The 23,568-nt window shown below is 47.6% G+C and overlaps 1 protein-coding gene across 1 annotated transcript; it reads left to right on the forward strand.

Moving 5' to 3' along the window:
* Positions 1-11,510: 11,510 nt before the first annotated feature.
* Positions 11,511-17,029, forward strand: C2H4orf54 (chromosome 2 C4orf54 homolog). The gene has a single exon (XM_045998037.1). The coding sequence runs from the start codon at positions 11,511-11,513 to the stop codon at positions 16,908-16,910; it is 5,400 nt and encodes a 1,799-aa protein (XP_045853993.1). The 3' UTR covers positions 16,911-17,029.
* The last annotated feature ends 6,539 nt before the right edge of the window (positions 17,030-23,568 follow it).

The following is a 23,568-nucleotide window of genomic DNA, read 5'->3' on the forward strand; positions in this document are numbered from 1 at the left end:
AAGAGGTGAAAGAATGGGAGGGTTCAAAGATGACACCAAGGATTTTGGCCTCAGCATCTGGAAGGATGGGGTTCCCATTAGCTGAAATGGGAAAAGCTACAAGTAAAAGATATTTGGGGATAAAATAAGGAGTACAATTTTGGACATATGAAGTTTGAGGTATCCACTAAACACCCCAGCAGAGACATGAGAGAGGTTAGACTAGAGATATTCATTTGGGAATCACCACTATCTAAATTATACAGAAAGTACTGAATTTTTATGGGTGAAATCACAAAATGAAAGTGTAAACATGGAAGAGCAAAGAAGACCGTGAGCTGAGAAGAAAAGAACAAACATAAAAGACTGAAGGAACAATTAATGAGGTTGAAGAAGCTCCAAGCAACATAGTTTCCTGGAAGCCAAACGAAGAAACTTATAATCAAGGAAGAAGGAATGGTCAACGGTGTCCAATGCTGCTGAAAAAAGTAGAGGACTGAAAAACCACTGTTCAGTCCAAGGACTCATTTGTAACTCTTACAAGAGCAGTTTTGTTGGAGTGCTGAGAATAAAGTGTGATTGGGGCAAATCATTCCCAGCCTCTGTTTCAGAACCCTGTTCCCCAACCTATTTCTGTCTGCCCTGCATCTTAGCCTTCTATATACTTTGCTGTGTTCTCCTTTCTGTCTTCATATCTGGTTTGAATTTGGTGCTTAACTCCTTTTCCATAGTTATTCCTTTAAATAATGACTGTGTCCCAGCCACAAGGCCTCCTCCAGATGCCGCAAATATAAATCCTTCCCAGCACTCTTGGACCCAAAACCTTTCTACTCTGATATTCCCCTCATGGTTTATTGCTACTGGATTTAGGTTCAAGCAGAATAAACACAAGTGTCAAAGAGCTTACCACATATTGGGTTGTTGGCAAAACTTCCTTGGTGCACAGATCTTATCATGCTTCTTCTCTGCAATCCAGCCTTTCAGTTCTCTTGACGTCTGGATATAACAGTTGGCTCTCCCCTTCTGTGAGGCTGGAAAGGTCTTCGTGTCTTGAGCTGACCACATGTCTTGAGATGACCACAAGGCCTAGTTTCTCTTAGTGGACATTATGGCTTCCAGAGAGTTCTACTTCCCTCACAGCCTGTCTTCCTCTGAATTCTTTGAAGCTACTTTGGAACTTTCTCTTTCAAAGATCATCAACATTTGCAAATCAATCAGTGTGATAGAAACAAATCAATAAGAGAAGAGAGAAGAACCACTTGGTCCACTCAGTTGATACAGAAAAAGCATTTGACAAGATACAGCTCCGTGGGCTTAGCTACATCTCCATAGTAGGATTAATTTAAAAGACCATATAAAGTTTGCTTCCTTTAAAGGAGATTGGGCTGTGTTTCAGTTTCATGGTTAAGTGTGATTTTGGCTTTCCTTTCTCCATGGAAATTGACAAATGAAGGGAGAAGACCTAGTGTAGGATAGACCTACTGATGGTGACAAGTATCTGTTGTCTTGGTGCATCCACTGTTCTCCATTTTATTGGCCTTACACCCAGTGGGTTGAACTAAAGGACCTACATATTCATTCTTCCTGCAGATCTCTACTCATCCTCCAACAGGGAAATGACAAGCCCACTGCCTTTCCCCCTGAAGCCATCAAACACAAAAGGCTTGGCTGAATCTTTGTTTCTAAATGAATATCTTGTATTAAAGATGATCTCTGCTTGCCTTTTGTATATACCTTTGACATATCTTGGGCCAATAAGTTATGAAAACTTCACGAGATGGTTCCAAAAAGATCAAAACTCATTCCCAGGGTGCCTGGAGTCACGAGGCCACCCATGGAAGCAGCGCCAACAACAGCGGAGGCCTCCCTATATGCTGGACAACATTTTAAGCACTTCACATGTCTTATCTCCCTAACCCTCACCCTGACCCTATTAGCTATTATTACCACGGTTGGAGAGCTGCCGGGTGTCTCATTAAGAGTGCTCTACATTCTCTCCTCACCAGACGCAGGGGAGAACATTCTTACTCTCTCCATGGAGTCTTCAGTATCGTCCTCTTTGTGCGAGCAGCTGTCCGAGCTGAACTTTCAAAGTGCAGCTCTGCAAAGCAAGAACTGAGGAAGACACACCCATCCACAGCAAAAGGCTAACTGTGAGGTCTAGAAGTGCATTCTGAGAGGCAAAACACTTTGCTTAGAAATTGGGAACTCCAGGGGCTCCTGGGTGGCTCAGTGAGTTAAAGCCTCTGCCTTCGGCTCAGGTCATGATCCCGGAGTCCTGGGATCGAGCCCTGCATCAGGCTCTCTGCTCAGCAGGGAGCCTGCTTCCTCTCTCTCTGCCTGCCTCTCTGCCTACTTGTGATCTCTGTCTGTCAAATAAATAAAATAAAATAAATCTTAAAAAAAAAAAAGTTGGAAACTCCAGTCCTCCCCATGCCCACTCGCACTGCAGATATGAATACACACATGTGTGAAGGGTTCACTTCAGCCATTTCAAATGGTTTATTTGTACTGTGTGCCACGTACCAGAAATGCAACATATTTTAAATGTCGTGGCTTAAAACTCAAGTATTACTCCAAAAGTCAACCATGTAAATGAATCATTTCACAGAGGAAAGGCAACAAATAACAAACAGGAATTTGAAAAGAACAGGACTCTGTCTTGGAAAGAAAAACCTGCCAGTCTTTCTAGATAATCAGGTGGGTTTCGTGTGACCATTTGATGTATCCAGTTAAGGTTGTTGGTATTCATTAAGCTTTTTGCATGGAAACAGTATCTAAGGTCTACAACTGGTTCCAAGTGGGCTCATTTTGAGTCCAGAACGGGGAGCAAGCCTTCAGAATAGAACTCAGAGGCCAAAAGGTGTCTCTAATGTCTGAAATAGCATTCTTCAACCCAAGTGCACTTGATTTATGCAAATTCAACCACTCTGTGGGGGTGGGAGGCTGGGAAATAAAATGTTATCGAATGTTATTTTGTATTTATTATATATTGAATACACACACGCACTTTTCTATTACATATTTTATGTAATTGTGCAGATTCACATATTATATAAGTTGTATACTGAAAACCCTGAAATCAGACTTTACGAGCAACTTAAGGGATTTCCAAAGATAATTTTGACCTTACTTGCTGTCCACCTTGAGCACAGTCCTAGAATCCCAACCAGCCTGTGACTCCTCTGAATTAAATGGGCCTTCAGAAGGCAAGAAGCCCATGGAATGGATGTCTTTGGGACCCAAGAACTGATTAATCCAAATCTAATCATTACTAAGGCGGGGTCTCTATCTGTCAGACCCTGGAATTCACCAGGAACAGAGAAGGAAATGAGGTTCGAGCGATTCAGGACTATTTTTGATCAGTCTGTTAGGTTTAATCCAGATCATATCCCAAAGTCAGTAAGAGCATGTTTTGTGAGCTGTTATATTAAAAATATGTTGTGTTGAGTTGGAAATGGTTTTCTTGCCCATGAGTTGGCTTCTGTAGCCACTATAGGCATACAGAGAAGACAGTTCACCAGAGTTAGCAAAAAAAAAAAATAAATAAAAAATAAAAAAAAATACTCTGCACCTATTTCTATTCTTAGAGGCCGTGTGTGTGATAATTATACAGAAACCAACTCCAGTCTTATGGAAGGGGTATATGCTTACAGGGACTAAAATAGTAGCACATTAAAATCAGGCAGGTGTTTGACAGGGGAATGCAAAACCATCTTCTCAGAGAGGCTCTGGAAGTTTTTATTTAAATGTTTTCAGCAAAATAAACTGTTACTAGGAAAACATGTTGTTATAAATATAAGAAGGGTCCACAGGCTTGAAATGTATCTGGCTGATTTCTCCTTCCTTGTAATTCCACTGAGCCTACATGCTCAGCAGTGAAAGTCGGATCTCATCGCACTCTTGATCACCCTGTCTGCTGGCAGAAAATGGTCACTTTCTGATTACAGCAAACAGTCTTTCTTGATTGATGACCCCTCACCTTTTAAAGATTATGTATTCAGAGATCTCATTTGATCCAGGAATCTCTTGCATGATATAATGGGCCAGTCTCCAGACATCTTACATTCTCCATGGGAGAAAACACACACACACACACACACACACACACACACACACACACACGAAAGTGGGAGTAAACAGCAAAACAAGAAACAATGTATTTGTCCAGAGAGGAATTAGTGTGGGCACTGAAGTAAGAGTCACTTCATGATGGTGATGGTCGCCCAAACACCAGAGATGGGGGGCTGGACCGGGATTCAGGGGGATTGTGAAACCTCCAAAACAGGATGGTTTGTATATAAGTACATATTTATTTCTAGGATAATTGTCAGATTGAAGTTGTCAGATTCTCAACGGGCTTTGTGAATTAAAAAAGATTAGAAGCATGGCCATAGGAGACCAATTTAATCAGTCTTGAAAGATTCATGAAGTTAGGGAAGGTACAAAGGAGGAAGGCTGTTTCAGATAGTGGGGAGAATGCAAGACAAGCAAAGAAACCCTCTGAGAGAGAAAAGCACAAGGCATACTGGAAATGGTGTCAGACTTGTGTGGTAGGAACAGGGGATTAATATAGAACAGTGAAGAAACTGAACCTGGAGAATAGGTAGGAACTGAAATGAAACTGAAGAAGATTGGACTTTCTCCTACAGACTGCGGGGAATCACTAGGCCCAATTCAACTGAAAAAACGTTGAGCATCTGATACATACAAAGCAACGTGTGGTGTCCTGGTTTGAGGGTTGGGGATGGGAGAGACACGTGTGAGGGAGAAGGATAAAATTTCTCACAGCCTAACAATAGTTAGCAAACATTTAACACTTGTTCGCATTCTTACTATGGGCCAGTCCCTGTACTAAGTGCTCTAAATGGATTATCCCAATCAATTCTCACACCCATATTGAGGTGTACCCTACTGGCGTAAAAGGAAGTTACATTACTTGTCCTTAGTTATACTGTCAGGAAAGGTGGAGTCATTATTCAAACTCAGGCAGTGTGACTCCACTGCCCAAGCTCTGGAACATTCTGTTGACTGTCCTGGAATTTCCTGAGCTACTGCTGCATGCCAGAGACAGCCATGACCCAATGCCTGTCATTGATACCAGGGTATTGACACTTCTAGAGACTCCCAGAATTTGCTGAGTGCTAGGTAAAGTGGCAAAATGAATACTGCATGTTTCTATAAGTGGTCAACTTTATCTCAAGACTTGAAAAAATATATATGTCAGCAGATATGAGAATATAATGCATGTAAAAATCACATTAATTTTTAATGAACACTGCATAACATGCATACAGAAAAGCGAATGATCATAAGCATAACGCTTGCTATAGTTTTGCACAGGGGATGCGTCCAGGCAACCAGCAGCCAGATGAAGAAACGGAGGTCTTCCAGAGCCCCCGTCTGCCCCTTCTCTGACACTACCCCCAGCAGCAGCCTCACTCAACATGTTTCCCCTGCAACTGGCTTCTCATCCCAATGTCCCATTTGTGAGATGCGGCTATATTGTTGTACGTAGCAACAGCTAATATAAGTTAACATTAGTTTGTAGGATAAAACTTGATGCCAAGTTATTTGCTTGTTTAGGGAATATTCCCCCATTTTGGGGGGAATGAACTTGAGTCTCCCCTTCCATTTGAGCACTCTAATGACCGGTTTTGAGCAATACAGGAGAAAGCACTACATCTGGCATCAGGAGAAAGGATTCTAGCCTTCGTCCACTACACATAGCTGTGTGACCTTGGGCAAGTCACTAAAGTTCTCTGAACTGCTTTCCCTACATTAAAAAATTAAAGAAGAGGGGGGGAGGAGAGGGGCAATGTCTAGGAGACCACTGGGAGAGGAGAGAGGGAGGGCAGAAGGCAGTGACCATCTCTTGGTTTATCCCTGCAGGAGTTGTCTTTGTTTCAGTTCAAAGCTCAATGAGCTTCACTTAAGGAAAGCATATAAAGGAAATACATTTTTTCTAAAATAAAATTATTTTTTTCTATTACAAAAGGACATCATGTTTGTTGTCTTCGTCCAAACAACACCAAGCTGCGTAAGAAAATTTGATGATAATTGTTCAATCTTACCTTCCCAGGATACAGAAACAATTTTAGTTTTGTGTTTATGCATCTATATGTCTCCTGTTGCTACAACTCTATGTTCCCTTAATGAGTTTTCTTATTGTTGTCTTTGAAATGGAATCGTGCTAATACATTTTCATCTGTAATTTTCTTTTTGTGGAAATTCTTTCAAGACCAGAACATTGTGGGTCCTGTTCATTAAATGTCTGCAGAATTACTGTCTGCACAATGTACCACAGCAAGCATGCAATGTAATCAATCAACCATGCCTCTTCTGATGGATATTTACGTGATTTCCAATTTTTTGCTACCACAACATGTTGGAATAAACATCCCTGCACATATATTATTAAACCCTAATATTCCTATTCTGTGTGATAAATAGAAACCGTCAGAAGGTTTTTGAAAAAGTTGCTTAATTTGCATCTCGAGACTTGAGTTTGGAGCAGATTGGAATGTGAGATTTGAAGTGAGGAAAGAAATGAGATCTTAAACAATTGTCATAATATTCCAAGTAGTCATAGAAAACAGAAAGCTGAAAAATAAAATATTAAGTGTCTCTTTAAAAGCTCATGTTTGAAATCTCAGAAGTCTGAAATCAGAAATGTGGGAAGGGGAAATTGTTCCCAAAGGAAAACAAAACAGAAAGATGATTTTTGCCCCCAAAATGCCATATGAAGAATTAAAAGACAAAAAAATAAAATCCTGTCTAAAATCACAGAAATATCATTTGTGTCATTCTGTAGACAGGCAGCTGAGCTGATTGGTTATTTCAAGTCTGTTTCAACACTAACCTGGAAAAACTTCCAGCAGCTTTTAAAGCCTAATGATGCATCTTCCCTCACCTGCTGCTATTCTGGATCCTCAGCAGCTCCCTTCTCGGGGACACTGCCTCCCGCCTCCTAGCATAATCGAGAGCCAAGAGCTGAGTCTGGAGAGATGGACAGTGTTAGGCTATTCGAAATGGTCATATTACACAGAGAAAGATTTATTTGTCCCATCAGCGTTTCCCTTTGAGACAGGTCTGGAAAGGATAATTTTCCCTTACCCAGGAAGATCTGAAACACTAAAATCTGCACTACTCCCTCAAGACAGAACTAGATGGAAGCTTCTGTCAGGGGCCACGGGGAAATGGAGGTGGGAAAAGGAGGACAAAGCCTAGACCACTGAGAGAGGAGGTGGGGAGGGCGGGAGACCAGGGAGAAGCAAGTCCTTGACACCGGTCCGGACAGGAGGGGCAAAAGCAGGGAATCGCTTCGCACCACCTCTGCCCTCTGTGTGCAGACTTGAGCGTCAAAGTTTTATTTCTGGCGGTGAACCATTTCTTCCTGTCCTTCCAAGTTTTAAGGGCATAGCTAAGGGGTTGCCTCTACGATGTGCATGGCACACTCCTACCACAATGTGCTCTTCTTTGCACAAGTCTGCAGTGCTACTTATTCATTCTCAGGGCACATGCTGTTTTTTTATTCACAGGGATAGTTTTACACTAATCCTGCCACTCCATTTCCTTGGACTTCATGGTGACCAGCTGGTCCCCCGTGCAGGCAGCTGATCGAGGCTGTGGAACAGTGAATAAGGACAGCAATAAGCCTGTGACCTCCGCCTCACACACCGAGGGCTCAATCTCCGATGGAGCGTGGTGGGCTTGAGACCCTCAGAACCGGGTGGTCAGTGCACAGGCACGATGAGTCATGACAAGTCATGCCTTCCCGTTTATTCCATAAAATGGGAACAATCGTTGCTCTCTTGTAGTGTTTTTGAGAGGATTAAACAAGCCAAAGCACATATTGACCTCAGTAACGACAGAAATAAACTCTTTCCGGCACCCCCAAGAAAAATAAATAAATAAATACAAATAAAAATAAAAAATAACGTGATGCCTTTCCTTCCGATGTCATTCTTAGGCGCGCCCACCTGGGCCGGGAAGCGGAAACAGCTGGCCACACTCCGGTATTAAGCAGTGACCAACAGAGAAGCCTCCTTCCCATCAGGGTGTGTGACCAGGTGTGCAGGGGTTTATGGGAAGCCTTACACAGAATTTAAAGTAATCAGAAAATCTCTTGCAGTTTTTGCACCCCCCGAGAATCCTGAGAATGTCTGTGTTTGGTAAATCTTCTGTCTGACTTGTGTTTTGAGCCCACGTTGAAACTATCTCTAGTTCCCGTCTAGTAGTCTGTATCTGCTAAAGGGGTCTTCCTTTTGAATGATATATTTGTCTGTTATATTAGGTCACTGTCAAGGACCTGATAATATAACCATATCCTTTTTCCAGCTGGTGGATAGCCTGGTCTTCAGTCTCAATTTCTTTAATCATGTTAAAGTTTCTCATACTATGATACATTTCACAAGACTTTCAGGGAATGCTAAGAACTTTCTCTGCAGAGATAAAAATAATGACACTGACTCATTTCCTTTGTTGCTCTTTGAAATCCCATATAAAGTTATCTACCAAATATACCTTGCCTGGTCTAGCCAGAATGCTTGCTTAACATGGGTTAATGCTGGGGACATTAGTCACTGTTACTTGCTCAAGAGTTGAGATCAGGTAGGCAATCACTGAGTTCATCTGTAGAAAAAAAAAATGACTATAGTCACATTAAGGAATAAAAGGCTCGACGGCTACCAAATGAGTATTTCTTAGTAACATATACCAACAGAGAACTGAAAATGCAGGGGGCAGGCAGTTTGGAGTTCTTAATTTTGTTGACTTGACCTTAAAATGGGCTATAGTTTTCCATTTATGAGTTTCTTTTTCTTCTCCCTTTTCTCCCCATCTTTTAATAGAGTCTGTCTTATTCTGAATTCTCTGTCTGAATTTTAAATAGAATTCATGGTTTGAATGAAACCTTACTTTTTGGAAATTGACTTTATTTAAGAAAGATTTTCTTACAAGTTTTTCCTCCACTGGCATTCGTTTAATTAGAAAAGAGAAAAAGAGCTGCGCAGAGAATTTAGAGGTAAGTACCACTTTTAGGATAACCCTTTCTTTTCGTCTCTTGGGGAGCTTGGGCTAGGGTATACTCTCTGGAGGAAGCTAGACTCTGGAAGCAGGTTTTCGTAACTTCAGGCATCAGGCAATTATACTTTAACCTACACCCAGGGCATCTGACCTTCCAATTTGGTACTTTGCCAACTGCAAGGAGAAACTGCTGAGATACATTGAGTTATCATGACAGACAGGGCCATATGGAAAGTGCTGGAAAATTCCTCCTTAGACTATAATTGTCTTGATGGTCAGACATTCTGCCTTCTATCCTCTTTGGAGTGTATATGGCCCACAGCGCTTGAGGCAGTGTTCAGAATTAATTGTCCAAGACCCCCAAGTAAGATTAAAACAGGGCATTGAAATTACTCTGCTTGCTTGAAGCAACCGATTATATTTTATTTTGTTTTATGTGTAAGATCATGTTCCTTAAGCCTAGTATATAATGTATACACAGGTTGATAATATTTTTAAAAAAAGACAGAAACAATCATGCGGTTAGTTTGCAGTTACGTGGATGGAGTTGCCTAATGGACGCATTACTCCCCTCTAATTGTGCACTTGGTGCCATGGAGAGCATTTGGGCAGAGAAGCCAGCAAGTCTCTGCAGCATCATGGTTCAGGTTCAAGCTCAGGAGCCAGACTGCCTGGGTTTGAGTCCTGCTCCCCAATTTCTTAGCACCTCTGTGCCTCAGCTTTCTTATCTATAAAAATTATACCTCACTCCTCAGGTTGTTATGAGGATTAAATAAAATAATACATGCACATGTAAAATTGCTTTGCATTGTGCCTCACACACAAGAAGCGCTATATATCTCTTAGTTGTGATTATCTCTTTCAAATTTTTATTATCATTAAAAATTGAGGATTTTGTGCCATCATGTCTGGTTCCCCAAAATCAAAAAAGTTGTTTGCAAATTTAGCAAATTCTCTCTTTTCTTCTTGTTCTTTCATTCCCCTTTTCTCCCTCTGTTTCTTTCTGTTTCCTTTTCTCTTTTATTCTCCACCTCACGCTCTGGCTTATATCCACGCAACGATACTTGATATTTCCAGTCTTTCCTTATGCCATGTTTTTAATGGGGATGATGTGGGCAGGAACAAGTTGTCATGGGGAGAGTGGGGCTGTCGTGTCCATATCTCGAGTATGGGAAGGTAAATGCTTCAGTTGTTAGGGGCTCCCACTCCATACCTACCCCCACGCCTATCCCCAGGAAGGAACATTTTTCTGTGCGGGGGTGGCATTCATGTTGGAAGGGGATGGGTGATGATGTTATTTTTGTTCCCCACAAATGTGGATGTTTAAAATAGTGCTTTATTCAATCGGCGTAAGTGACACATACACTATGTGTAGTGGTGAAATTGGGCCTGGCAGGTGATGAGGGCCAGATCTCACCCAAACCAAGAGTCGTGGTTCTCCACCGATAGCACCCAACGATCTGTTCTGAGGGTGACCAGCACAGAACCCCCATCGTGGGGCGCCCGTAAATCCCCTTGCACAACTACTGAATTATCTGACGTGGATGAACCTCAGAGCCAGTGAACTAGGACTTTGGCTTCATGTCCATGCGGCATGCCAGCGGGTCACATTTCCTCTCCGAACCTCCCTCCAAGCCACACTGTACTCATGAAGGGTAAGTGTATTCCTTGTTCTTTTGTGCCTTTTGACTCCACGCCCTGCCGGTCTGGAATTCAGCCAGCCAAAACGAATCATGAGGCTGCAGCTCAGGCTATACTAAACTGAAAGTTTATTGTCTTGCCACCGTTTTAGAAGTTTAAGGAACTTTTTTCGAGATCGAAATGGATTTGCAGCAGTGTTCGTTTTGACCCCATGTTCTCCTTTTTAGCGACTATCCATAAAGGTGTATTTAAAGTGTTATGTCTTTGAAAATTGCCCTTTTATACTTCAGGTCAATGCAGTAAGGATTCTATAAGGGATTCTAGTTTCAAACAGATTTTGTTGTATGGAGTATAACTTTGGAGAAAAAGAGGGATGGAATATTTTATACCTCTGAAAGTTTTATTACCAGAACTGATCTGATTTGAGATGAAGGAAAAAGAAAATGCATAGATTTTTGAGGCAAGCAGAAAGCCTACCATATGTCTAGGACAGATTTTGAAATCTTTCTGGATCGTCCTGAATTCGTTTGAAATGCAATGCAAAATTTGGATTTTGTGTAAGAACAAGGGGACGAACCCATTTAATCACACTTGGGAGTGAAAGATAGCGGTGAGTAGAGAATCCCTTCACACCAGCTAGACGTCTCTACACCAGATTACACAGAGCATGTGGCTGTTGCCAGTGAGAACCCACATGCCTCCCTCCACCCTCAACCTTCCCTTGTCATCTCAGAGCCTCTTCTCTCTCCCCTCAAGCGTGGTTTCAGTATGACTAGGGAATAGACACTAAAAATATTTCTGGAATGACGTGACCCACTCTCTCCCCATCCAGGAAAGGGACAAGGCTTCACAAGAAACAGCACATGCTTTCCTTTCATTTCTGGAAGTCCCTGGGTCGATCTACAGATGCTGCTCCTTCCGTGGCCGATGGCATTCAGACTCCTCGCCGCCACCGACAGTGCCAGGCAAACAACTGGACAGAACAGCTCAGCCACGGGAAGCTGGCCACGGTCTCGGCCGGAGCAGCAGCCCCCGGGCCCCAGACCACCTCTGCCACCACTGCCGGGAGCCTTCCCCACCCCCTCAGGCTTGTCCCGGCCCCGCCAGAGGGGCTGAAGAACTGGGAGGTGGTGGCAGCAGCCGCAGTGGTGCCTGTAGCCTTGAGCCCGGCCCAGGCACGTGGGGCCCTGCTTCGGGCCACTCTGCAGCCCCTCCAGGGCCAGCGAGGGACCCGGGCCAGCCCCAGCGTCGCCGCTCACCACTGTCTCCTCCTGTCGCTGCAACTTGGGCGAGGGCTCGAGATGGAAGCCGCCACTCCTGAGCTGAGTCCACAGGCCAGACTGAGGGAGGTGGGCGACTGGGGGAGCAGAGCTCAGGATAGCCAGGAGCCGAAGCAGCAGCTGCCACTGCTGCCCAGGCCACCGGCCTCCTCCCAGCGAGAAGCGAAGTATGTGGAGATGTGTGCTTCTGCCGCAGCCTCAGGGGTAAGTCCCCGCACTGGGAGACTCGCTCTGGAGCACCACCCGGGCGAGCAGAGGACCCCTAGGAGTCCCAGGGAAGAAGCCCAAGAGGAACGGAGCAGTCAAGAGAGAAAGGCTCTGACCCCCCAGAGGAATCCTGCTGCCTTGGAACTCTCCGGATCCCAGCTCTCATGCACTGATGAGCACAGCAACCTCTCATCTTCCTCCTCCTCCTCCCCAGTGGACAAAGCAGAAGAAGGTGGCCTTTCCAAGATGGATGATACCATCACATCAGCAGGGGCTGTGGCCACCTCGTCTTCGTCTTTAGGCTTTGAGAGTGACAGTGGTGAGAGTGCCCTGAGCTGCCAGCCCAGGGGAGGAGGAGAAGGGGGAAGAGCAGCAGGAGGGGCAGAAAGAGGGGGAAGAGGGGGAGGGGGAGATGGAACAGAGTGCAGGGACATTATTGCCAAGTCTCAGGGCGGCAGGGACCCCCCCAAAAATGAGGAGGCTCACTACATCACCACCCACGAGATCCAGCTGAGCGAGGTGGAGCAGGACATGGATTTTGACGTGGGACTGGCCTCCCGCTGGGATTTCGAGGACAACAACGTGATCTACTCATTCGTGGACTATGCTTCCTTTGGTGGCAGCGACGAGACCCCAGGGGACATCACCACCCCGACCGAAGAGGACGACGACAACAGCTGCTACCTCAGCACCACTCCAAGCACCCATGCCACTCAGACTCCGAGCCCCACCAGCAGTGACCCGGCCCGTCTCAGCGCAGACAGCAGTGGTCGCCACACCAGCAGCACGGAAGTGGGCAGCAGCCCCTCTGACAGCGACCCCACTCTCCCACCCACTGGGCCTGGCACTGCCACCCTGAGTGAGCCCTTGCCCGAGCCCCCGGAGGCAGCTTCAGGGGCAGCAGCCGTGGCCGCCAGCAGCTGTGGGAGTGCAGCAAGCCAGATCCTCCTATCAATCAAACCGACTTCCCGGACTATAAATGAGCCTAGCAACGTGCGTGCAAAGCAAAACATTATTTATGCTGCCAAGCATGAAGGCGACATGAGCCTCCGCGTCTCTACAGCTGCTGAACACAATTCAAGTTCACTGAAGCAACACCCGGCTGCAGCCGTGGCTCAGGACCATGCAAAGAAATTCATCGCTGTCCCGGCTCGCCTGCAAACCCGGTGCGGGGCCATCCGGGCGAAGGAGCTGGTGGACTACTCCAGCGGGGCCTCCAGTGCCGTGAGTGAACTGGACGATGCGGACAAGGAGGTGCGCAATCTGACCTCCCGGGCCTTCCGGAGCCTTGCCTACCCCTACTTTGAGGCCCTGAACATCAGTTCCCGGGAGTCCTCCACACTCTCCGAGGTCGGCTTTGGGCGGTGGTCAACGTTCCTGGATTTAAAATGTGGGGGTGTCGGAGCCAGGGTGGAGCAGAGCCTTCTGAGGAGTAGTGCAGCCTCCGTGGCCGCGGGTCTGAGGAAGGGCAGTGGGGCCAAGACAACTGCAGACCAGCTCTACATCCAGTCCAGGAAGTCCCAGACCAAAGCCTTGGAGTTCGTGGTCAGCAAAGTCGAGGGGGAAATCAAACATGTGGAGACACCTCTGTGTTTCCAGAAGCAGGTCCAGACGGGTTCCCGCGTGGTCACCCTCCTCGAGCCCCTGAATTTCCGCAGCGAGAGCAAAGCCAGCTCAGCCACTGGGCCCTGCAGAACCGCCAAAGGCTCCAGCAAGGGCCCTGGGTCGGTGTACACAGACGATGGCTCAGAGGCCTCTGAGAGCAGCAAGCCCGCCTCCCGCGGCGAAGGCCCCCAGAAAAAGTCCAAGTTTGCTTCCAGTCTGCTCAAAAATGTCATCTCCAAGAAGATGCAGCGGGAACACGAGTTCAAAATGGAGAGGGGAGAAGTCACTGACACATCCCACCATAACCCCTCCAGCACCTCCAAGGAGACGGAGGGCCCAGCCTGTGGGGAGAAGCCGCGGGAGAGGGGCCTGAAGAGGCAGAGTTCTCGCCACTCAGAGGCCGGCTCTGAGTACACGGTGGTCAGCGTGTCTGACTTAGGTGCGGAGGGCTCGGTGGCCGAGTCTAAATCGCCAATTTTCAAAGCCAGTGCTCCTCGGGAGAGCAGTGCTGCCTCGGGTAGAAATTTCGCGGACGGACGTACTGAGGAAGTCTGTGAAATCAAAAAGAGTGCATCCGAGACCGTCAAAGGCATCTTCCTCCGCAGTCAGAACAGCGCATTCCGTTCCTGGAAGGAGAAGGAGGCCGAGAAGCGGGAAGAAAAGGTCCCCGTTGGGAAGCTGAAGCTTCCCAAAGGGGGCGACTGGAGGGCTGATCTTGGAGAGATTTCTGCCAGCAAGTCCACCATCATGTCGCGCCTCTTTGTCCCCAACATTCAGCAGACCCCCAAGGGCAAGCAGCCCGGGAAGCAGGCTACCAAGTACCCTGCAGCCCAAGCCACCTCCACAGCAGTGATTCGGCCCAAGGCTCCCGAAATCAAGATCCGGCTGGGGAGTGTGCAACAGCCAAGCTCGGACTTCAACATTGCCAAACTGCTCACGCCCAAATTGGCCAGTGGCAGCGCCTCTAACCTCTTCAAGACAGTTGAGGACAACAGCAGGGCGCAGCAGAAGCTCTTCCGGGGAGACAACCTGGAAAAAGTGCCCCAGTTCCAGGTGAGAGACGTCAGAGACAAGTCCAAGGCCCAAGGCCCCCTCCATCAGGTGAGAGATGTCAGGAAACTAATCAAAGGGTCCGGGGACAGCAGTGACAAGGGCAGTGTTACCCCAGAGCAGGGGCTGACCGGGCCCAAACCCAGGCAGCTGGCTGCAGCAGGGGGTGGATCCAGATCCCTTTCCCCCATAGTGATTACGTGCCAGGCGGTGGTTAACCCGAGGGAAGAGAGCATGGACCGAGAGCCGAGGGAGAACGTAGGCCCAGGTGGCAGCACCAGGTTCTTGAATTCGTCCTCACCGGAAGGGACGGTCTTGGTTCATAGGGCATCTGGCAGGCTGCCTGTGGCCACCATTGCCCCCAATAAGCCTGAGCAGGGCTCCTACCTGCCTGTGCTCAAGATCGTCTCTAAGGCTTCTGCTCAGAAGACCCCAGAGAAGGCTAAGGAGGAGGAGGGCAAGGAGGAAGGAAAAGCCCCAAAGACATCTCGGAATGCCCTGGAGAAGCTGACGGCTGCCGTGAGGTCCATGGAAGAGCTGTACAGCTTCAACAGGAACGAGTGGAAACGCAAAAGCGACCCCCTGCCCATAATGATGGACAGCCACGTCCTGTCGCTCATTGCCAGTGAGGAGAGGGAAGGGGCTGCAGGGGCGGAGGGGGACCCAGACAAGCTGGCCAAACGACTGGGTGAGCTGGAGGAGCGGGGCACCGGAAACAAGGGAGGCGTGGTGCTGCGGGGGGGCCCGCTGGAGCGTCTGCAGCGGAGGAACTCCAACCCGAGTGCTGAGAGCGTGTCTGCCCGGGCAGCCGCCTTTGAGAACATGGCCAGGGAAAGGCCGCGATCCCTCTATATCCCCCCGGTCCACAAGGATGTGGAGAGAACCCAGCCCCTGCAGCCCCTCCCACCACTCCCCAGCAACCGAAACGTGTTCACGGTGAGTACCAGCAGCACCCAGAGAACTGGGGGTGTCGCCGGCAAGTTTCCCCAAGGGCCTTCTCCGGAGAGTCCTTCAGCGGCAAAGGGCATCAAAACCCAGGGACTCCGGTCCCTCAAGATCTCTCCGGCCACTCGGGCACTTCCTGATGAGGCGACCACTAGGAAAAACAGCAGCAATTTGGAAAAGAACAATAGTGACTGTGAGAATTACCTGTCCATCCCCCTTAAAGGAAGCTCTTCAGCAGGAGAGCTTCCTGGCAGGCCAGGGGCTGGGAGGGAGGGACCCTCAGCTCCCTCAGCGGCCACTCTCTGCAGTTTGCCCCCTCTGAGCGCCCGCAGCCAGGTCCCCAGCAATCCCAAAGGCTCTCAGGTCAGTGGAACCAGCCGGCCAGCTTGGCGTACCAAACCCGACAACCCCAGGGAGACAGTAGCTGCCGTCACAGGGCCACAGAGCCCCGAGCATCTCCCCACTGCCATCTACCACCAGCAGCCGCTGCCTTTTGCCCTGCAGGGAGCCCAGCCCCAGGTCCTGTGCTTCTCCCCACCCAGCATGCCTGCCGCAGCACCTGCAGGCCCAGCTTCGGTCCCCACAGACCCCTTCCAGCAGCCACAGCCACAGCAGACCCAGCGCAAGATGCTCCTGGATGTGACGACCGGCCAGTACTATCTGGTGGACACACCAGTACAGCCCATGACCCGAAGACTCTTTGACCCTGAGACAGGACAGTATGTGGATGTACCCATGACTTCCCAGCAGCAGGCTGTGGCTCCCATGTCCCTCCCTGTGCCTCCCTTGGCCCTAAGCCCTGGGGCCTATGGACCCACCTACATGATCTACCCTGGGTTTCTCCCCACGGTGCTGCCCGCCAATGCCCTGCAGCCCACGCCGATTGCTCACACTCCAGGGGGAAGCGAGCTCTCCTCCATGGCAGCAGACCCCCCTGGCAAAGAGGCAACTGCGACATTCGCTGAGGCCCCATACTTCATGGCCTCTGGTCAGTCTCCTGCTTCCTCTTCCTCCTCGGCCCAGGCAGCCACATCCCAGCTTGTGGGGGCCAAAGGCTTCACCCAATTGCACGGCAAGCCCGTCATCAGCATCACTTCGCAACCCCTGGGGCCCAGGATCATTGCCCCCCCTTCCTTTGATGGCACCACCATGAGCTTTGTGGTAGAACACAGATGAGGCGCCATCACCAGAAAGCAGAACGGAGCAGCTGCTGGTGAGTGAATGTTACTTTGATAATCAGTTTTCAGGGATTAAGAGCAATCCTATTGCTTTGTGTTTGAAGTGGTGGGGGAGGTAGTATGTAGAAAGGGGCATCTTGGGAGAACAGAACTAAAACCCCATCCAGATGATTAAGGAGCTAATTTTCTTACCAACTTTCCTCTTCTTCCCACTCCTCAATCCCCGAAGCCAGCCTCTCCCCCACTGACCTTTTCAAACTGCCTGAGTGTTTTTCCCACCGGTGAGTAGGAGGGAGGTGAACCTCAGATCTGTCAGGTTAGCCTTTGGCGAAGGTTGGCAGGGGGAGGAAAGGAAAACCCGGTCTGGATTTTGTGGAGTGAGCTTCACTCTATTCCCCCCACAGCCCCAGTGACAGGAGGCAGGAACATCCAGAGAGATCCCTGGGAACACTGCGAATCTGGTTGCTCCTCACAAGGAGGGAGAATGACACTGACATTCTCTTGTTCGGAGGATTTCCAAAACCTGTAGAAAGGCTTCTCTACCCCCACCACATCTTCTTTCTCTTGACTTTTCTTGTTTGAAGGGACTGTATATTTTAAGCTTTTGTTTTTGTTTCCAGACAATTATTTTCTCCTGGGATGAGTTCAAGGTCTTTAATCTCTCTCTCTCTCTCTCTCTCTCTCTCTCTCACACACACACACACACTCACGACCTCCACGAAAAGCGGGGAGATCCTCCACCTGCAGTGGCTCCTTGGATGGGCTGCTGGGTTTGATCCAGTCTGATCAGACTGGATCCACCGCACTCAGCTGCTAATCCCTGTAAAAGGCTCCTTTTTTTTTTTTTTTTTTTTAGATTTTTATTATTTATTTGACAGAGAGAAATCACAAGAGAGGCAGGCAGAGAGAGAGGAAGGGAAGCAGGCTCTCCGCTGAGCAGAGAGCCCGATGCGGGACTCAATCCCAGGACCCTGAGATCATGACCTGAGCCGAAGGCAGCGGCTTAACCCACTGAGCCACCCAGGCGCCCCAAAAGGCTCCTTTTTATCTCTGCATTCTCTCCCTTCAGAAAATAGTCGACCTCCACTCGCCCCCCTCTAAAGAAATCAGATAAAGTAGATCCCTAACAACTGAATTAATCCACATTCACAGACCGGAATCCTTCCTGGAAATAAAACCAGGGAACTTGATAGGAGAAGTGAGCTTGGCTTGTCTGACCCAGGACACTTCAGGTCAAACACCTAAGACAGAAGCAGCCTTCACATAGGAGCCCAAGGTGTCTGCAGTGTGGGACAAATCTGCCCCCTCGTTTTCCTGTTCTTTTCAGATTAGGATGTGTTGGCTTCATATATCCTTCTAGGACTTCACTTTTCGATGAGATTGTACTGAACCAAGAAGGGAGATGGAGTTCTTTTCTGAACTGAAAGGAACAGAAGAACATTGCTTCTTTGTGCAATGAAAGAGCCTTAAATTAGGAAGTGGGATCACTGAATTAGAGACACAGCTTGGTCTTCTCACCGGTGGTGTGTTCTTGGGCACACACATTCTCTATCACTCATGACACTTGTGTTGATAGCATCTACTCAAAATTTATCTGAAAGTCAGATGACATCGGAATATATTTTAAAGTATAAAACCTTTTCCAAATTCAGGGAGTATACAGTGCATTATGTTTGTTAGACTTCTAGACATTAGGCCACTGTTCAAAAATCCCTGGGTCTTGCTCTAAAAGTTCAGGTGGGAGAACAAGCCTCATTTTCCTTGCACTCTAGAAACAGATAATTTGAAATCTTCTTCTCTAAGAGTTTGCAACCAAAATCACAAAGAGGGGGTGTGGGGATTAAAGGTATATAATGAATGTTTTATACAGTGTAAAAAAAAAAATTCACTATGCATTGAAAGACGCTCAGATTTAGACACTTAGACCTGTAGGAAGAAAAGAGTAGCCTCTCGACAAAAATATTGTAATCTTCTGGACAGGTGGTATGTTTACCTAAAGCTATTTTGGGGCAGCTAATCCTGTGAGGCCTTTGTGTGAGCCGTGGAGGTGCAGAAGCAAGGGGAAGAGAGGACAGGGCACAGAGGAGGGAGCAACCGGGCACACACTTGTATGCCGTCCCTCTAGCAGCTGCTTTTGGCTTTTCTCCTGTCTGCTGAGTCTGGAGAGATTAAGCATGGAGTTGTTGCCGTCAGACACAAATATAAATCTGAATTGTGAGTGTTCAAAATTTGAACAGGGAAAACTGGTCAGGAACTAACAATTAGCATTTTGTGTACAAGCAAAAATCTACCATCCAAACTCAGATAACTACTAAAATCCTTCAAAACTCACCTTCCTGAGAGTTTGATACTGCTTTCCAAAGAAAGTCAGATACGTTTTTTTAAAAAATGTGCAGTTCTTTCTCTTGTGTGCAAAATATTGGAAACATTGCTCGGATATATAAAAAACAATTACACTGTACACACTCATCGATCAACGATGCTCTCATATGGATGGTCAGGGTGAGAAGACTTGGGAGCTGGTTTTGGTTCACGATTTCCTTCGAAAACCAGACTGACTTCTTCAGAGATATTCCTTGAGGTAGGGTAGGAGTTTATGTGCCCCTTTCTACTAAGAAGTCACACCAGTGATTTGATCCAATTCCAACATTTCACAGAGAAAAAAACTAGGGCTTAGAATGGAATGGCTTTGTCACAATCCCCAGGGAATGAGATAAGCCAGGACCTGCAGAAGGGGCTCTTGGCTCCCAGGCCACACTGCGAGCTCCTTGATAGGAGGTCTGGAGCCAAGGAAGGATGGCAGAGAGCATAATGAGCTCTGCACAGTGACAGCCAGCACACCTGGGCTCCCCTCTGTGCCTCTCTGGACTTGTGTACAAAATGAATGTTCTAACGAAATGCACTCATTCCCTCACTCATCCAAAGAACATGAATTACATTTTTATACTCCACCAGTCACAGCGTACTCTGCGGCGAGGCTGTCAACCCACGTGTGACCTGGTGTCACACGCCAAGAGCCCACACGCCAGCAGGAGGCCACACAGACCCGTACTTACAGAACTGCGAGACCAGGATTCAAGTCCTGTCTTAACCTTTAAGATTCCTTCCAGCTCAAATAATAAGTATTTCATCGCCTATTTTTAGCTGCACGTTGTAACAGGGAGCTTTGCTTTCTCCCCCGTCTCCCGGAGCATAACCAGCTGCCGTGCTTGCTTGCGCATGGTTTGGTTATAAATTTCCCTGTGGTTTAGCTCTCACAGGTGGGTCTTGCTGCTTCTTGCCTTCCTGTGGTCCACTCCTCAAACTTGGCCAGATCACAGCCCAGCTAAGAGGATAATTAGCAATATTGCTTCCTTTATCCTTCCTTAGTAATGAAGTCGCACACTGTGGTCAATGGATGGGGCAGTTCACAGCCTGTGACCCAGCGGCAGGGAGTCACAGCGGGAGCCCGGGCATGACATGCCAATGTGCTGGGCACACTGGTTTGTCGTTCGTTGACTTTGGGTTGAAAGTCTCTTTTCCACAGGATCTTTGATGCTTTTTCTGATGAGATTGGTTTTGGTTGAGCTTTCTGTCATTCAATGCACATAGCTGTATTTTTCCTTCCCCAAAATATTCACATTCATGATTTTTCCTGCCCACCCACTTCTATACTGTATTTTTAAAAAAGATTTTATTTATTTATTTGACAGACAGAGATCACAAGTAGGCAGAGAGGCAGGCAGAGAGAGGACGAAGCAGGCTCCCTGCTGAGCAGAGAGCCCGATGTGGGGCTCAGTCCCAGGACCCGGGATCATGACTGTAAGGGCCTATTTAGCCAGAGCATCTCTGTCCAGTTAAACAGTGATTTTGTTGTTTATGCAGTAAAACTTAAACTGACCCTGCCCCCACCTTCCCAGGGGAACTTACTTAAAAGCAAATCTGGGAAACCAGTAGAATGTGGTCCACCAGTCCCTGATAACAAAGCCCAAATACAAGGGCGGGTCAGGTCAGGTGGAGACAGCAGAGCCCGAATGTGGGGATGAGTGGGCCAGGTGGAGACATCCAATCAGTGGGGCGCACATACTGTCTCCCTAGTGACCAAGGAGTGTGGGCCGCGCCTTTTAAGGTGCCAGTTCTGACCAAGGTGATAGGCTAATTCAAATAGCTACTATGGGGTGAATTGTAATTCAATTGGCCACCTGTGTGTGACCTAGCATGACTGCAGTTTTCTCTGCGTGTTGCAATCTCATTGGCCACCTGTGTGTGGCCAGGCTCAACCACATGGTCTTTGCTCTATAAAAGTTAGTCTGTGAGGCTGGGGGTGGTTGCCCTCTCTATAAGAGGTGGCCCCGAAGGGTCTGTTTGATTCTCGATGCTTGGCGTGAAATAAAGCTTTGCTTGACCTTCGCTTTGTATCAGTCTCGTTCCTTTGATTATGGACCCAACAATGACCCGAGCCGAAGGCAGAGGCTTTAACCGTTTTTTTGTTTTATAACGTTCATTGATATTTGATCACCAATGCCAATTGCAGGGCATAAAAATAAAATAAATACGTGATAATAACAAAAGGAAACTTTTTTTTTTTCGTTATTTGAGAGAGAGCATGCCCAAGTAGGGGGAGGGGGAAAAGGAGAAGCAGGCTCCCTTTTGAGCAGGGAGTCCGATGGAGGGGCTCGATCCCAGCACCCTGGGATTTTGATCTTAGTGGAAGTCAGCTGCCCAACGGACTGAACCACCCAGGTGCTCCAAAAGAAAACATAAATGGGTACCATGCCTGCACCACAGAGGGTCACGCAATTGTTTTGTTTCACTGAATGTCTGGTTTTTTCCCTGTAAGACTTGATCCATTTGTCTTTTCATTTCTGAGTGGGCTTTACATTGCTCCTACACATTGGTCTCTCTCTCCTCCTCACTCTCTCCGGGTTCTTTCTGCCCCTCAATGGAGCCCCACACAGCAGCAGCTGAAGTAGAAAGAGAGTGGGGTTGGGAGCAGGGGCAGCCCTCAAGGACTCCTGAGATCATCAAACCCTGTCCCTTGCATTCAGATTGCTGGAAGGGAGAAGGGTGAGGGGCTGGGGTAACGGGATGATGGACATAAGGAGGGCACGTGTTGTGATGAGCGCCGGGTGTTACGCACAACTGATGAATCATTCCCCTCCACATCAAAAACAAATGATGTGGGGCACCTGGGTGGCTCAGTGGGTTAAAGCCTCTGCCTTCAGCTCAGGTCATGATCCCAGGGTCCTGGAATCGAGGCCCACATGGGGCTCTCTGCTCCCCAGGGAGCCTGCTTCCTCCTCTCTCTCTGCCTGCCTCTCTGCCTAGTTGTGATTTCTCTCTGTCAAATAAATAAAATATTTAAAAAAAACAACAATGAATGATGTACTGTATATTGGCTAATTGAATTTAAATAAAATTAAATAAAAAAATAAAATAAAATTTCAGGAGGAAATTGGGGCTCAGAGAGGTTAAGTGACCGTTTTTACATCACAGTGTCCCTGAAGGCAGAGTTGGGACTCGAAACCCCAATTATCCTGTACCAGAATCTCTTCCCAGCTGGCTTCCTTCCTGCTCTCCATTTTTGCCTCCTCTTTTTCTCTCTAAGGCCACTCTTCTCTGGTGGCCGTCTCTCCTGGGGTCTGTCCCACCTGTTCACTCCCCATGCCTTTCTTCCCTGACAATTGGCTTAGAAATTTAATTTTTACTGCTTTTTTTCCCCCCTTCTTTGGTGATTTCAGTCCTTTTTAGGGTCTCCATTTTCTCATTCGCTTTTGCTGCTTTAGTGTGATGCTCCAGTTGCCTCTTCCCACGTTCACCTTTTCTTTTCCACGGTGGGTTTTCACCACCCACTGCACGGCCTGAAGGACAGGAGCTTGCAGTCCACTGTCCCACCTGCACGTTCTCCGCCCCGTGCCGGAGGCAGGGGTAGGGCTGCTGGCTGCACTGTGACTCTTCATTTGTAGTGCGTTTTATAATTACATTCCTGGATCACTTTGTTTGTTTCTGCTTTTCCCCTCACTTAGCTGTGGCTTCCTCTCTCACTGATTATCTGTGGCTGCTCTTTTATTATCTTCCTAGTGTCTTCTTTGCCTTTTCTCCCTTTTTCTTTTTGTGGATTGTAGCTTCCCTCCAGCTTATTCTTTTGGACCTTTCTCTGCCATTGGATCGCCTTTATATTTTCTTCTCTACCATCTATAAAATTAATAATAAATGAAAAGTAATAGCTACTGGGGATTAGTCATTTATTACATATCAAGCCTTAATATCACGCCATTTGATTCTTAAAATAAGATGGTACAGTTTCTAATTCCTGTTTGACCCATGAAAAAATCACCCCTCCCAGATGAGCAGATCAGCTGCAGTCCAAGCCCTTCCAGCTCTGTGGCCCACGCTCTTCCAGGTGACCCATCTGTGCCTGCTTTTTTTGCTCTCTGGCCTCCAGGCCTCAGTTTCTTGTGGCAAACTGTCCCCGTTCCCTTCCCTGGGAAAACAGGGAAGAGAATCTGGTAACAAATTGACCCTGAATCTGGCAAGATCTAGCAGATACTAAGTCTCCGTGTTCTCCATCCTTAGTTATTGGAACATCTTATGCCTCAAAGAGAATTCCAGGCGTGGCTGTGGGGGAAGGGAGGTAACTGTGGTATGTGGGGAAGGGGCGGTGTGGCATGTCCAGG

Source organism: Meles meles, chromosome 2, assembly GCF_922984935.1.
Source record: "Meles meles chromosome 2, mMelMel3.1 paternal haplotype, whole genome shotgun sequence".
Lineage (NCBI taxonomy): Eukaryota > Metazoa > Chordata > Mammalia > Carnivora > Mustelidae > Meles > Meles meles.